The following is a 15,053-nucleotide window of genomic DNA, read 5'->3' on the forward strand; positions in this document are numbered from 1 at the left end:
TTTTTTTGTTTTTGTTTTTTATTAATTAATTAATTATTTTTTGGCTGAGTTGGGTCTTCGCTGCTGTGCGCGGGCTTTCTCTAGTTGCGGCAAGCGGGGGCTACTCTTCGTTGCAGTGTGAGGGCTTCTCATTGCGGTGGCTTCTCTTGTTGTGGAGCACGGGTTCTAGGCATGCGGGCTGCAGTAGTTGTGGCTTGAGGGCTCTAGAGTACAGGCTCAGTAGTTGTGGCCCACAGGCTTAGTTGCTCCACGGCATGTGGGATCTTCCCAGTCCAGGGCTTGAACCCGTGTCCCTGCATTGGCAGGCAGATTCTTAACCACTGCACCACCAGGGAAGTCCCTGTTTTTTTAAAAAATGACATTAGGCTCCATGAGAGCAGGACATGTGTCCACTTACATTTTACTGTTTATTTTTAAAATCTTATTATTTTTATTTATGTATATTTTTATTTATTTTTATTTTTTTATTTTTTTGCGGTACGCGGGCCTCTCACTGCTGTGGCCTCTCCCGTTGCAGAGCACAGGCTCCGGACGTGCAGGCCCAGCAGCCATGGCTCACGGGCCCAGCCGCTCCGCAGCATGTGGGATCCTCCCAGACCGGGACACGAACCCGCGTCCCCTGCATCGGCAGGCGGGCTCTCAACCACTGCGCCACCAGGGAAGCCCTATTTATTTTTATTTAAATTAAAAAAAAATTTTACTGCTGCATCTTAGGGCCTCAACCAGCTAACATAGAGTAAGTGCTCAGTAACTATTTGTTGAATAATTGCAGGAATCACTTTCATCCATCTAATGAAACATCCAACCCACTTCCATTTGACACTGAAGAGCTGACCTTACAGGGAAAGAAAGAATGAAAATCTGTGATCCATAGGCCATTTCTCTTCTTGAAGAGTTGCAGTCACCTTTCAATTGATACTGTCTTAGTTCGGTGCTCCTGGCACAGTGGTTCTCAATTGGTTGGCCCCCAGGGACAGCTAGCAATGCTGGAAGTGGTTTTGGTTGTCACAACTTGGGAGAGGAAGAGATGCTACTGACACCTAGCGAGTAGAGGCCAGGGATGGTGCTAAACATCCTGCAGCACACAGGACAGCCCCAGAGCAAGGAATGATCTGACTGAGAAAGTCTATAGTGGAGACTCTGCTGTAGAAGCCGACTCTGAAACAAGGATTCAAGCACAGGTAGTTGATCTGAGAGGGGATCCCAGGACACCACATACAGGAGTGGGAAGCCAGGTAGGGAAGGGAAGGAACAAATAAGGGGCGCATAATCAACCCCATTACCCCTGTGGGCAACTGCAGCCCAATCCCACTGGGGAACTCTGGAAAACAGTAAGGAACGTGGGCCTCAAAGTCATCCCAGCTGAGGACTAAGTGAACTGGGTTATTTATCCACCAATCCCCCCAGGCATTGGTGGAAAATGGCTTGCAGGGGCCATCAGTTCTCTGCTACCTTCAACCTGCTGCTCTAACAGCCAAAGAAACCCCCAGGGAAAGAGGCACAACTGCTGGCAGTTGGACGTGGGAACCCCACCGTGGTGAGGCTGAGTGATGGATGTCAGTGGAGCATAGGTGTCATCTGCTGTAGTTGGTTTTGGCTCAGGAAATCAGGCATGGCCACCAGCCATCACCAGGATGGCTTCAGAAAAATACAGATTCCTGAGCCCTGTGCCCAGTATTCTTGGTAGGTCTGGAGTGGGGCCTGGGAATATGTATTTTCAAAGTAGTGGGCCGTCATTCATTCCTGTCTCAGAGCCGGGAACTCTGGGAGGCACTGAGAATATAATCGCTAGGGAGAAAAACCAGTTCTTGCCCTACGGCCCTTTCAAATAAATATTCGAGAAGTCTGAAAAGGTCATCAGGAAGCATTTTATGAGTATAACTCATCTCCAGGATGTAAATGCTGATAGTGTCACCCCAAAATCTTCACACAACTGAAAAATAACTCTGGCAGGTCCAAGATGGGAGGAGAGGAGGTGAAAAGGCCATGCTTTGTTGGGTTTCATTGGTTTTTCAACACCTCCAGTGAAACACGGGGCTCAGTTACCACGTGGAGCTGGCCACTACTGGTCTCTGGATTTCAGGTGACTGTCACCCTATATGGCCTGGATGGAGAGAGTGAGCCCCACCACCTGTCAGACCCCGACATCCCGGGTTTTGAGTGAGGAGGAGTGGATGTGTTCTTACTCTCCACCCTGTTTCCCCTGGGGGAGCTGAGGGGCCTGCGGCTATGGCATGACAACTCAGGGGACCAGCCATCCTGGTGAGTCAGGGGTGGGTAAACCACAAGCACCTACTAAGTGCCACGACCAAGGCTGGGCATTGTGCATTTGCTGCTTTGCTGGTCCTCACGAGCCTCTGTAAGACACATAGAATGGATCACCATTTCACAGATGAGGAAACCAAGGGTCAGAGAGGCCCACCAGTCCACAGGCCACACAATGCTAGTCCCTCCCTTGACACATCTGCAGCATCAACCTGTCATTTAGCCCTCCGTTTTCCCATTTGTAAAATGGGATAGATGCCTATTGCAAAGACAAACCCTGCCCAATACGAGGAAAGTAGATGAGACATTGGGCTGATTCTCCAGGAGGAGACCTAAGAACAGCTCTTCTGCAGAGCACTAAGTTAGGTCTTCCTGTGCTTTTCTCACTGGATGCTCACAGTGACCCTCTGGAACAAGCACTGTTATTATCCTTGTTTTATAGGTGGGAAAATCTAAGCTTGGGAAAGATAACTGACCTGCCCAGGTCACACAGCTGGCAAGCTCAGAGCCAAGACTCCTTCCCACTGTCTGAGGCCAAAACTAGTGACCCAGATGGGTGATCTCCAGCCTGAACACTCATCGGTGGCTGGCAGCTTTAGGAAAACACAGCATTTAGACCACTGTCTTTGACTCATTTAAGATGAAAACACTAATACATTAATGCTTTAAGATCCTCAGCTGCAGGGCTGGTTCCTGGGAAGCGGCTCTGAGATGGAGTTGAATATGGAGGCTGTTTATCCAAGGAGTGCCTGGGATCAGCCCCTGGGCAGGGAGGGGAGGAGGTAGGATGGGCAGAAGGAGAAGAGCTTTGATGCAGCCCACAGACAGCTCAGCTGACCACACAGGGGGCTCTGGAGCTGTCCTGAGCTGGGCTGAGATGCCTGGGTTTTGATCACACCCAGGTTCTATACCCAAAGGTCACAGGGGATGTCAGCCTCCCCAGGAGGCTGTGTGACCTCAACAGAGGTAGCTCTTGCATGCCTGATGGGACTATCCTTCCTGAAAGGAGAAAGTGCATGTCAAGAGCTTCTTAGCACAGTCCCCAATGTGCAGTAAATGCTCAATAAAGAGTGCCTTTTGTTATCATTACTCTTATTTCCCTGTAAAGCAACTGCTGCTGGATCTGACCTCCCAGCAGAGGCAAGATGATTTCATTTCTTCCTGGGCCTCAAAGATCTAAATCAGGTTAGATGATCGCCACGAATTGCTGAATGGACGGTAGGCTCATTCTCTGGATGGAAGCCCACAGGAGGACCAAGTTTCGTGTGCTCAAGCCTGCACCTCCCTATACACACGACAACCTGGCCTTCCTCACTTGTAAAGCCCGGCGACTCTGGGCTTGCTGCCCTGCATGAGGGTTCACAGTTTCAGAATGCACATTCTTGCAGCATATCTGTGAAAACCTGGCAGCCTCCAAGCTGGCGGTCTACACTAGCTGAACTCCCCACATGAGGCCAAATTCACCCACTGATTGGGGCATTTTGATCAAGTCACCAAGAGCAATGAAGAAAAATATAAAGTCTCTTTCCAAGAGTTCTCGTTCTTGGGCTCAGGTTTGGACCTTCATGGGGTCCAAATAAGTTTCATCCCACCACCACATTATCCTCAAAAGTGTGGGTCCCTTCCAGGTACGTAAGCTGGGTGCTGGTGCATGACCTGGCAATGGACCGTAAGTGGTACTTCCTCTGCAACTCGTGGCTGTCCATCAATGTCGGAGACTGTGTCCTTGACAAGGTATTTCCAGTGGCCACAGAGCAGGACAGGAAACAATTCAGGTACTATATTTTCTCTTTTTAAGCAAATGCTCTTTACTTTGTTCTTTCATCTCTAGGGAAGTTGCGTTATAATTCAGTCACAGCCAAATAAAAGCACATTTCAGCTAGTGGGCCGGGGCAGCTCTGAGTGTGTGACATTAATAACCAGCTTTTCTTGTTGCAATGAAACAGCCCTGAAGGGACATGGACCCTCCAAGACAGAATTATCTTCAGGGGGTGATAACAGTTATGGAACACTTATCCATATTTACTTACGAATGTCACAGAATAATACTGTTGACATGAGTGAACAGACTGATCTGAATGGTGATTCAACGTCTGGCCACCTGGAGCTTCTTCTTCATGTTGTTTTATCCTAGATGCAATTTTCAGCATGTTTCCCCTTGCTTTACTCACTCCCTCACCCCCTTTCCTGTCGTGCATCCTTCCACATCTGTCCCCAAACACAAATAAGCAGGTACAAATGTACACACATGCATGTGCGCACACACACACACCACCACAGATCGCTATTTTATAACTTTTTAAATGGCATGCTACTCTAAATATGTTGCCTTTTTTCTTTAATAATATATCACGCACATCCTTCCAGCAGGGTATGTTTGGGTCAAATTTTCCTTATTGGTTGCATGATATTCCACAGAATGGATGTCCCACAACCATTCTCCTATGGATGGGCATTCAGTCTGCTTCTAGTGCATTTACTGCAAGATGACTTTTCCTCCCAGCTGCCACTGTGAGCATCTCAGCCTCCAAGGGGGAAAAAGTCTGAATCAGAGAGACTTGGACCCCAAGAGAGGTATAACAGACGTGGGCACGGATCACAAAGTCCCACACGCCTGCTGTTGACTTGCCGCGTGACCTTGGATATGTCACCGCACCTCTCCAGGTCTCAGCTTCCACATCTGAAAGATGACGAGTTCAATGTGCCTGCCCCGTAGGGGGTCCCAGGTCCCATGAAACGATGTAGTAATGTGCTTGGCACACTATGCGGCTCACACTAAGTACTCAGTTACAGAAGCAGGTATTATCTCCGAGTGCATCAGCACATGTGATGCCTAGAAACTCGGCAAGGAGCTCTCTGAAGGCAAAAGCTCCTCATCCCTCCCGTGAATCCCTGGTGCCCAGCAGAGAGCCTGGGACACAGCACCAGGGGCATCAGATATTTGTTGAATAAGACAAATAACATGGACAATTACTGTTGTTGGCAACTGACCTCTCTCTTTCTGCACCTGTACTCTGAGTCCAGGCCACCGGAACACCCCTGAGTGACAGAGCATCGTACAACCCTGGAGGGTTCTGGCATTGACCAATCAGGACAGGCGGCAGCTGGGAATCTCTACTCTGGATACTCTTAGCAGAATCTGGGCCTTTGAATAGCTCCTGTGGTTAAACTACATTCTACTCATAGGGAAATAATACAGATTCTTTAGGGGAATGTGGTGCCATTTTCAGAAACCCTGTCTCACAATTTTTATTCTCTCAAACTGAGTCTGAACCCAAAGCCTTGGATTTTTAACCACTATTCTCTAATGCCCTAATTATAACAAAACGAACACTATTAGAGTTATATATTATTATTTAAAACTTATAACAAAAATTATTGCTAACACTGATGAACACTCACCTATATGCCAGCTACTTTGCCAAATGCTTTACAAAAATTATCGTCTTTAATCCTTTCAGCAATCCAGTGAGGCAGGTTCTGTTATTACCTCCATTTTACAGATGAGTAAACTGAGGTACAAAGAGTAAAGTAACTTGCCTGAGGTCACACAGTAGTAAAAGGGCCGTCTAGGGTTCCAACCACTCTGTCCAGAGTCCCCATCATTAACTTGAAGTGATGCTACTATGGTGCTGTATTTCTTCTATAAAAGAAAAAAACAGATGATGAATTTTAGAAACAAATCCCTCCCTCTCATCCCAGGATTGCTCCAAAGAGACTAGGCTTCTCCCCATTCCTGTCTCCCTAAATGCCTGTCCCTCTCCCCCGGCCTGTCCACAGCCACCTGCTTTTCATGAAGACCTCCACAGGCTTCCAGGATGGCCACATTTGGTACTCCATCTTCAGCAACTCAGCTTGGAGCAACTTCACCCATGCCCACCAGGTGTCCTGCTGCTTCTCACTGCTCCTCTGAACCATACTGACCACCATCATGTTCTGGGGTGTCCCCAAGGACCCAGCTGAGCAAAAGATGGGCTCGGGTAACTCCCACTGTCATGGCGATCAGGGCTAGTGGCTGGTGGACATGAACTGTCACTGCCCCAGAAATGCCTTGCAATTCCAGAGGTCCCAAGACCACCCTCAGGTTCAATAATTCATTAGAAGGATTCACAGTAGTCAGAAATGCCATTATACTCATAATTATTAGAGAAAGGATACAGATCAAAATCAGGAAAGGGAAGAGGCACGTGGGGCAAGGTCCATGGGAGACCAAGCGTGGAGCTTCCAGTTATGATCTCCCAGTGGAGTCTGGACAGCGCTCACTCCTCCTGACAATGTGTGACAACACGCATGGAGTAATGCCAACCAGGGATGCTCACCCAAGCCTTGGTGTCCAAAGTTTTTATCGGGGCATGCTCACATAGACATGGCTGAACCCAGTATGGCTGACCTTAGCCTCCAGCCCCTCCGGAGGTTGAGGTGATACGGTGCAACCAAGGCCCCCACCATAAATCACATTGTTAGCATAGACTATATGGTGTGGCCCAAGACCCCAGGTAAACAAAGGCATACCCACCAGGCAGGACAGCCCAAGGGCTTAGTGGTCACCTCCCAGGAGCCACTCAAGGGGCAGACCTCTCTTTGGGCAAGGTTAACCCTTACTGGAAGTGGGGAGGGGACTCTCCCCTTGACCCCTTCCCTCCATCTGCCCCAGGTAAAATCGAATTCACTTGGCAGGAAGTGATGATTGGGCTGGATGATTGGATTGGGCTCCTCACGTTTCCCATCAACCTCCTGATCGTTCAGATTTTTTGGAACACCCGTCCTTGGGTAACCAAGGAGCAGAACGCTGGGAAATGGGATGGGGGGCCCCCTCAGCCTGGCCCCCTCACCGCAGCCTGTGGAGGATGGTCTTCTGACACCTGAAGCAGCGACCAAGGCAGGTCCTCAACCCCGGCAGTGTGGGGAGCTCTAGCCTGGGCAGAAGGGGGTGGGGACTGGGGTTTGAGGCCTACAACCCACGTTGTCGGACAGCATCAGTCACTAAGATTTGTCAACTGCGTACACATGCACATACACATATGTGCACACAGTACACACATATACCTACACATGCATGCATACACACATGCCACATGTGCACACACTCACCACACACACACCTACAAACGTGTACACATGTGCACGTGTACACACATATACACATATACCTGCACAATGCACACATACGCACACACCTACACATGAATGCATACACACATGCCACGTGCACACATCCACAGACATACACCCCACACCTACATGTACATGTGTGCACATGTACACACATATGCACACCTGAAAACACACCTGCACATGTACACACAAGTGCACACATGCCACATACGCATGTTTACATGCATGTACACACCGGCACATATATTCACACAAACACCTACAACATATACACACATGCACACACATTTTTGCGTACCTACTATGTACAAAATATTATACTTTCAAACAGATTGCAGGCTGGAAGCACACAGAAAGAATTCCCTCTGCATTCATGCACACGTTAAGCATTTATTGAGCACCTACTGTGTTCCACACTTCAAGGAATACAGCCTGGAACGTATCAGTTGAAATCCTAGAAGAGGGATTTTTATGGGGGACAAAACAGAAGCTCAGGGTGGCCCAACGTCATGTCTCAGTAGGCAGAGCTGGGATTCAGACCCAGATTGTCCAGCCCCAGGGCGAGTGCTCTTGACCACTCTGCTGCCCCCTCACCTGTAGCTCACGTCCCCTTCCCCCTGGGTGACTTGCAGGATTTGTGGAGACTCGTCAGCTCCTTGTTCAAAGCTCTGAAGGTGCCACCCCCTTGCTCGGGCTGGGATTTCGCGAACTCAATGAACATCAACCAACTGCTGGCCTTGGTGGAAGACGTCGTCTGTCAGCAGAACAAAGCAGGGCAGGTGTTCTGGAAGGAAGCCAGCCAGACAGGGGGCCCTTTAACACTCACTCTTGGGTCTGTGCAAGTGAAAGATGAGTCCTAACATTTCTGGGCCAAGAGGGGGCATGTTGGAGCCAGGTGGATGCAGGACCGAGGGCCACGTCTGTATCACTATCACGAGGGAGTCAAGAAGTCCTACTGGGGGTCTCCCTCACCAGCCTCCACTCCAACCACTCGCCACCGCCTCCCTCGCAGTACCACAGGCATCCTGCTCTCCACACAATGCCAAGCTGCCTTCCCACTAAGGCCTGCACACATGCTTGTCCTCTGATCTAGAACGTTCTTTCTCCTCTCTTCACTTGGCCAATGCCTACTCACACTTTATTCTTGGCTGATGTGTCCCTTCCTCAGGGGAGCAACCCAACCTCTGAGCCCACAACAGGGTCTCCAACCATGTGCTCTTTAGCCCCTAAGCATCTCTTGCACTGCTTTCACATTGCTTGTTGCCAAATCATGAATTGTGTGAAGAGCTGCACATATGTATTGCACATTATTCTGGTTTGAGCTAGTCTCTCTGGCTCTGCTCTTGCCCCTTTCCTTTCCATCTTCCACCCAGATCGCTGCCTCCAGTGTTTAGATCAGGCTGTCCAATAGAACTTCCCACAGTGACAGAAATGGTCTATATCTGCACTGACCAATATGGCAGCCACTAGCCACATGGAGCTATTGACACTTGAAATGTAGCTAGTGTGACTAGGGAACTAAATTTTTTATTTTAATTCTAAATTTTATAAATAAGTTTATTAAAAAAAAACTAAACCATATATATCTTCCCATAAAAACCTGTTCCTCTTCCTTGTTATTCCTATGAAATCTTTATTCCTATGAAATACTAAAAATTCAGAATCACCTTCTCTTTCTCCTGCAACCCTCGCTTGCAATTCATACACACCTTTGAAAATATCTTTTGAGGGACTTCTCTGGTGGTGCAGTGGATAAGACTCTGCACTCCCAACTCAGGGAGCCGGGGTTCAATCTCTGGTCAGGGAACTAGAAAAAAAAAAATTTTAATTTTAAAAAGTCACATGTGGCAAGTGGCTACCATATTGGATGGTGTGGGTTAAGAATGCTGCCATTTTTAAAACACAAGGCTGGTCACAGTCTAAACCTTGTTTAGAATATAAAAATGGGGTCTATAGATTAGGGAGTTTGAATTCATGACTCTTGGCTCCACCTCTGATACAGTGAATTAAGTTTTCTAAGGTGAGGCCAGGAATCTGCATTTTTTACCAGTCACTTTTGTGACTGTTATGCACACTGAATGTTGAGAGCCACTGTCCTCAAGACCAGGTCCCAAGTCCTTACTGTAGCACTCCCTCCTGGCCAGGCCTATGCTGACCCCATGGTCAGCCCTACTTTGACCCCCGTGTTCCAGCCACTCTGGAGCATTAGCCCTGAAGAGCTGGGCTTGGGCTGCCCATGAAGGTCGTCCCTGCAGTAGCTCTGCTGATGCCCACGCTGGACACTTGGCCCTGTTTGGGGTCTTTGGGGTTTGGGGGACTTTGGCATTCACAGCATGGGCCTTAGAACCAGGACTCTGGAGTTGGCCAGACCTGGGGCTCTCCCAGATGCCAAAGCAGCTGTGCAACTTTGGACAGTTGTTTAACCTCTCTGAGACTATTTCCTCCCCCCTATAAAACAGAAGCGCTGATCCACCCAGCTCCTTGGCTTGTTTTGAGGACTGAATGAGATCATACGAGTCTGACACAAAGCAAGGATTCAGTAAGTGTTTATGATTGCAAATGATGGTATCTTCCGGAAATATTGCCAGAACGCTTACGAAGGCTGTTGATGCTGGAACCATTAGCTGTGGCTTCAGTGATGGAGGCCCAGGAGGGAGGGGGAGGTAGAAGGCCTGAGTCAGAGGGAGTCAGAGTCAATGCTGCCAGGTCTTTACCAACATCGGGTCTGAGCCACAGCCTTCTCCACATCACTTGTTATTTTCTCATTCACTTCTCACTGGTGACTGGGGAGGGGTCCTGGGGTCAGGGTGCTCCATTTTGCCATGCTCTATATCCAGTTTCACGCACCCCTTGTGAAGATGCACACTGGTCCAGACCTGGGCCCTTCCTGTCCCAGGAGAATGTGCCCCTGGGCACCGGCCTCCCAGCTCAGGCTCCAGGGACCCAGGCCTGGTTCCACCTGGAGAGTCCAAGCTTCCCTTAGAAGGCTCAGGGAATAATGCAAAGGTTCAAATTTGTTTTTTTCTTGCAATGAATATGTATTACCTCTGTAATTTAAAACAAAAAACACCTTTTTTTTTTAGTTTTTTTGTTTTAAATATCAATGTTCTTTAAAAATAAATTTATTTATTTATTTATTTTTGGCTGTGTTGGGTCTTTGTTGCTGCGCATGGGCTTTCTCTAGCAGCGGCAGGCGGGGGCTACTCTTCATTGCGGTGGCTTCTCTTGTTGCGGAGCACAGGCTCTAGGCCTGTGGGCTTCAGTACTTGAGGCTCACGGGCTGTAGAGAGCAGTCTCAGTATTTGTGGTGCGCGGGCTTAGCTGCTCCATGGCATGTGGGATCTTCCCAGACCAGGGCTCGAACCCGTGTCCCCTGCACTGGCAGATGGATTCGTAACCACTGCGCCACCAGGGAAGCCCAACACCTTTGTTTTTTTTTAAAAAGAAACAACTTAAGGAAACTGAAATTTGAACAAACGAACTGTAGAAAAACATTCAGAGATAACAGGGAGAAACTTCTCCACTGACTGGTTGTTTCACGCTATTAAGGGACTATCATTATTGTTTTAAAAACTGATAATGACACATTGTGGTTTTGTTTTTAAAAGGAGTCCTCTTCTTCCATAGAAGCATATTAAAATATTTAGTGTCAGGACGTGGGGCTTGGAATTTACTTCAAAATAATCCACATGGAGAGGGTGGGTGGGGTGCAGGCGAAACAGGACTGGTAATAAGATGAGGCGATAATTTTGAGCAATGGGTATAGGTTCATCTCATCATTCTCTTTACTTTTGTAATTTAAATTTTTTCATAATAAAAAGTTAAAAACAAACGATTAAGACTTACACCGTCTTTGGCAACAGGCAAACTTGGGTTCAAATTCAAATCTTGTACGTATTAAAATATTTGCTGATAAGAGAACATTATGTCTAGGATTTGCCTAAGGTACTGCAGGAAAAAAAAATTGGAGGGCTGAGGCGAGACAATTTTGGCAAAATGTGGGTAATTGCTGCAGGAGGGCAATGGGTATACTATTCTTGTCTCTTCTACGTATATGGAAATTTTGAAAATGCCCTTCATAAAAGACTAAAAGAGGAACATTCAAATCCTAACTGACCATATGAGCCAAGTATCCCATCTTTCTGAACCTCAGATTCCCCATGGTTTGGCACACAGTAAGCGATCGATACAAGAAAGCCATTACTAACGCTCCTGTTTCTATTGCACACAGTCTGCTCTGTCACTCAGCACCAGCTGATGCTCTTTCTCTCCCTTGTCCTCCAGAAGAAATGCAGTGCCCCAGGCCCGAGGTGGGCCCAAGAGACGCTGGGAAGGACTGTGCCTACAGGCAGTGTCTCTACCTTCAGTGGAGCACCTACAGCAAGAGCTGCTGTTGCTGGAGCCCCAGGGCTTTTCCCAGGGCCAAAGCCACACCCAGGCACTGGGGCAGCTGCAGACCCTGAAGGGTTGCCTAGGGGGACAGCCCAGAACCCCGCCTCCAGCACACTTGAGGTAATACACTCCCTTGGGTGCTCCCAGCCTGGGGCCTGCAGGGAGAGCACATCCCGATACCTTGGAAGGTTATTCATCCAGATCTCCCCAAGAAGCAGCGATTATGGACTGCACAAATTCAGGGAAGAGGACTTTGAACAGGGTGATTTTGCCAGATGACAGTTAGAGTCCTTTGTACAGCACTTTACAGTTTATAACCATTTTCACGTGGGTGTTTCCTAGCTGCACACTCTTGGACAAGCCCCTCATCCTCTCTGAGCCATAGCTTCCTTACCTGTAACATGGGAATGATAATGCCTATCTCCTGGTTCAAACCTAAGAAGAATTTAAAAGGGCCTGGTCCATGAAGAGCAGCATGTGGGCTAAGCGTGGAAGGGCCTGGAGACCAAAGTCCTCTCCAGGGTCCCATTGTCACTGCTGGCATAGCAAACATTTTGTTTACCAAACATTTGCTTTCATCTCCATGTGAACTGCCTTCCTCCCCTTTGAGGTCCCAAACCCCTACCCCCTTTTTCTCTGAGATGCCACATAACCCTCAGTTGCCTAACTTGTCCTTGAGCCTTATATTCTTCTGGAGCCCCTATATATATGTAATTAAATTTTTTTTTCTCCTGTTAATCTGTCTCGTGTTAATTAGACCAGCCAGAAGAATCTAGAAAGGGCAGAGGGAAATTTTTTTTCTTCCCCAACAACAGCACCATAATTCAGTGAAAAAATGACCATTTTTTTGAGATGTATTCTAAAATAATTGGTGATGATTTTATATTACGTATGAAATTTATTTTTAAATATTCCAGAAAAAAAAGAAAGCATGTGGGGATAGATGATACACGTTTGACAAGGAGGTGATGGTTGTTGAAAGTAGTTGATGAGGGTTCACTGTACTCACTGATTTCCGTATAATGGGGAGTTTTCATAATAAAAACTTAAGTACCAGCCTTCTAGGCTTGCCATGAGGAATAACAGATAAAACCTGTATAAAGCAGTTTGCATGGGGACTGGCTCCTAGTAAGCACTGAATAAAGGTGACCTGAATAGAATATATGTATGTGTACCGTATAGAATACAGAATAGGATAGAGGAGAATACTGAGGGTCTGAGGGGTTAAGGAGCTTGGCCAAGGCCACGCAGCTGGTAGGGTTGGGGCAGGGTTTGAACTGGAGCCCAAATGGTGCCCCCCTGATTATACCCATCCTCTCTTGCAGCTCCGGGCAGGCGAGCAAGCCCCCTCGAGGCCTCCCCTGGTGGTGTGTCCTGGTGGGCTGGCTCCTGGTGGCAGCCACCAGCGGAGTGGCAGCCTTCTTCACCATGCTCTTATGGCCTGCACTACGGGCGGGTCAGCCCCCTCAAGTGGCTCACCTCCATGGCCGTCTCCTTCGTGGAGAGTGTGTTTGTCACCCAGCCCCTGAAGGTCAGGACCCCTGTGTGGCTGCCCTCCTGCCCTCCTTCCCTCCACCCATGATTTCCCTCCTGCCAGCTGCCCAGTTCTTAGGCTTCAGCAATTCCTTCATCTATTCAATCTATTCATTCAACAAACCCACTTGGAGCACCACTTCTGAGTGGACCTGGGGCAGCAAGGTAACTACCAGGATAACCCATGCTCCCTCAGGGCCAGATGCTGACATTTCATCATCACAATCACCCTTAGGAGGGGCCTCACCTCCATTTTACAGATGAGAAAACCTGAGGTTAAGAGAATAAGGTCACCAAAAAATCTTGCCCTTAGGCCACATGTATAAATAGGAATGATATCATATTTCCTCAGGTCTAGGATGCTTTTGATTGTGAGATGAGCCAGCAACTTACACAAACTTTACCTTCAGAAAAAAACCCACCAAGCCATTAAATGTGTGCATGAACTGGAAATACTCCTATTTCTGAAAATGTAAAATTACGCAAGAGAGCAGTGAGAGTCAAAGAGACCCTGAGCCCCGCCTGGAAGGAGCCAGGCAGCAGGAATACTGTGTCGGGGGAGCTGCAGAAGTGAGGGAATATTTAGAGAAAATCCTTCCACCTACGAGGCATCACAGAATCCCCCACCCTCATTCTTCCCTGAACAGCCTTCGTCAGAGACTTAAACAGCTCCTGACACCTCCCTCAATCTAGTCTGAGAATATTAAGAACAGAGTCCTGAACCTTTTTGTTCCCCAATCAAACCACAGAATCCTACTGTGCTTGTGCACTGAAGGTGCACAGACAATGTAATGGAAGGAATTACTTAACACGGAAAGAAAGGGAGGGAGGGAAGGAGGGAGGAGGCAGGTGTAAGCAGCTATGCTAGTGAGTCACCAGGCTGAGGGGTAGGAGAAAGGCCAGCAGGTGGGAGGGCTGGAGAATGCCGGAAGCAGCGTGAGCTCAAGGATTTGCTGGTCTCTGCCTGGTTGGTGGCCAGGCACGCAAGCCCTGCCCCTGACCCTTTATGACCACGTCCCCTCTCTGCAGAGGATGGCTTCCCCAGAGCATGGCTCCTGCACCCAGGACACAAGTGTGGCTCCCGTTCTACCCAAGCTCAGACCAGGAATTGACAGGGAGTTTCCAACACAGGCTTGGGGTTCACAGTGGGTGCCTTCCAGGTGCTGGGGTTCGCTGCTTTCTTTGCGCTGGTGTTGAAGACAGTGGAGGATGAGGAGGAGCCTGTGGCCCCCCTCCCGGGACGTGTCTCTGGCCCAGGTAATGGTGCCCGGGTGCAGGCAGGGCTCTGGAACCTGACAAGGCTGGGAAAGCCCCGTGGAGCCCAGACACTGGGTGGTCCCGGCCTCAGGCCTTCGCTCCCCATCAGCCTTCATCCTGACTATTGAAGCACCCCCAATCCATCCAGGGACAAGTGACTCTTCCTCTGTCTCTTGGGCAACCTGTTCCTCCCCTATCCGAGCCCTTCTGTCTGACACCTAAGCATGAAGAGGCACCATGGGGTCCACGTTCTTCAAGGGCCATCATCCTCTGTGTAATCCCAAGCAGGCAGCTTTCTTCCCCAGGGCTCAGGTCATTAGACAACCAAAAAACAACAAGCTTGTGTGCGTGAGGGGTGTGAGGGAGCTATAATTAGGGTTCTAAGACAAAGGTCTGCAAACAACAGCCAGGGGGCCAAATCTAGCCCAGCGCCTGTTTTTGTAAAGAGTTTTAGTGGAACACAGCCATGCTGACTGGTCAGAGGAGCCCAC

At 48.6% G+C, this 15,053-nt stretch overlaps 1 protein-coding gene across 1 annotated transcript in view; it reads left to right on the forward strand.

Annotated features, from left to right (window-relative positions):
• LOC307179111 (polycystin-1-like protein 2) overlaps positions 1 to 15,053 on the forward strand; it is a gene marked incomplete at both ends in the record, with an annotated part of 82,625 nt that overhangs the window by 58,170 nt on the left and 9,402 nt on the right. The window contains 13 exon segments of the mRNA XM_079907885.1: positions 2,084 to 2,161; positions 2,165 to 2,262; positions 3,894 to 4,040; positions 6,046 to 6,175; positions 6,179 to 6,245; positions 6,920 to 7,080; positions 7,082 to 7,144; positions 8,013 to 8,229; positions 11,665 to 11,745; positions 11,748 to 11,892; positions 13,098 to 13,206; positions 13,208 to 13,303; positions 14,466 to 14,562. Of these exon segments, the coding sequence (XP_079764011.1) occupies positions 2,084 to 2,161; positions 2,165 to 2,262; positions 3,894 to 4,040; positions 6,046 to 6,175; positions 6,179 to 6,245; positions 6,920 to 7,080; positions 7,082 to 7,144; positions 8,013 to 8,229; positions 11,665 to 11,745; positions 11,748 to 11,892; positions 13,098 to 13,206; positions 13,208 to 13,303; positions 14,466 to 14,562 (1,489 nt within the window).

This window comes from Stenella coeruleoalba (assembly GCF_951394435.1).
Source record: "Stenella coeruleoalba genome assembly, chromosome: 20".
Taxonomy (NCBI): domain Eukaryota; kingdom Metazoa; phylum Chordata; class Mammalia; order Artiodactyla; family Delphinidae; genus Stenella; species Stenella coeruleoalba.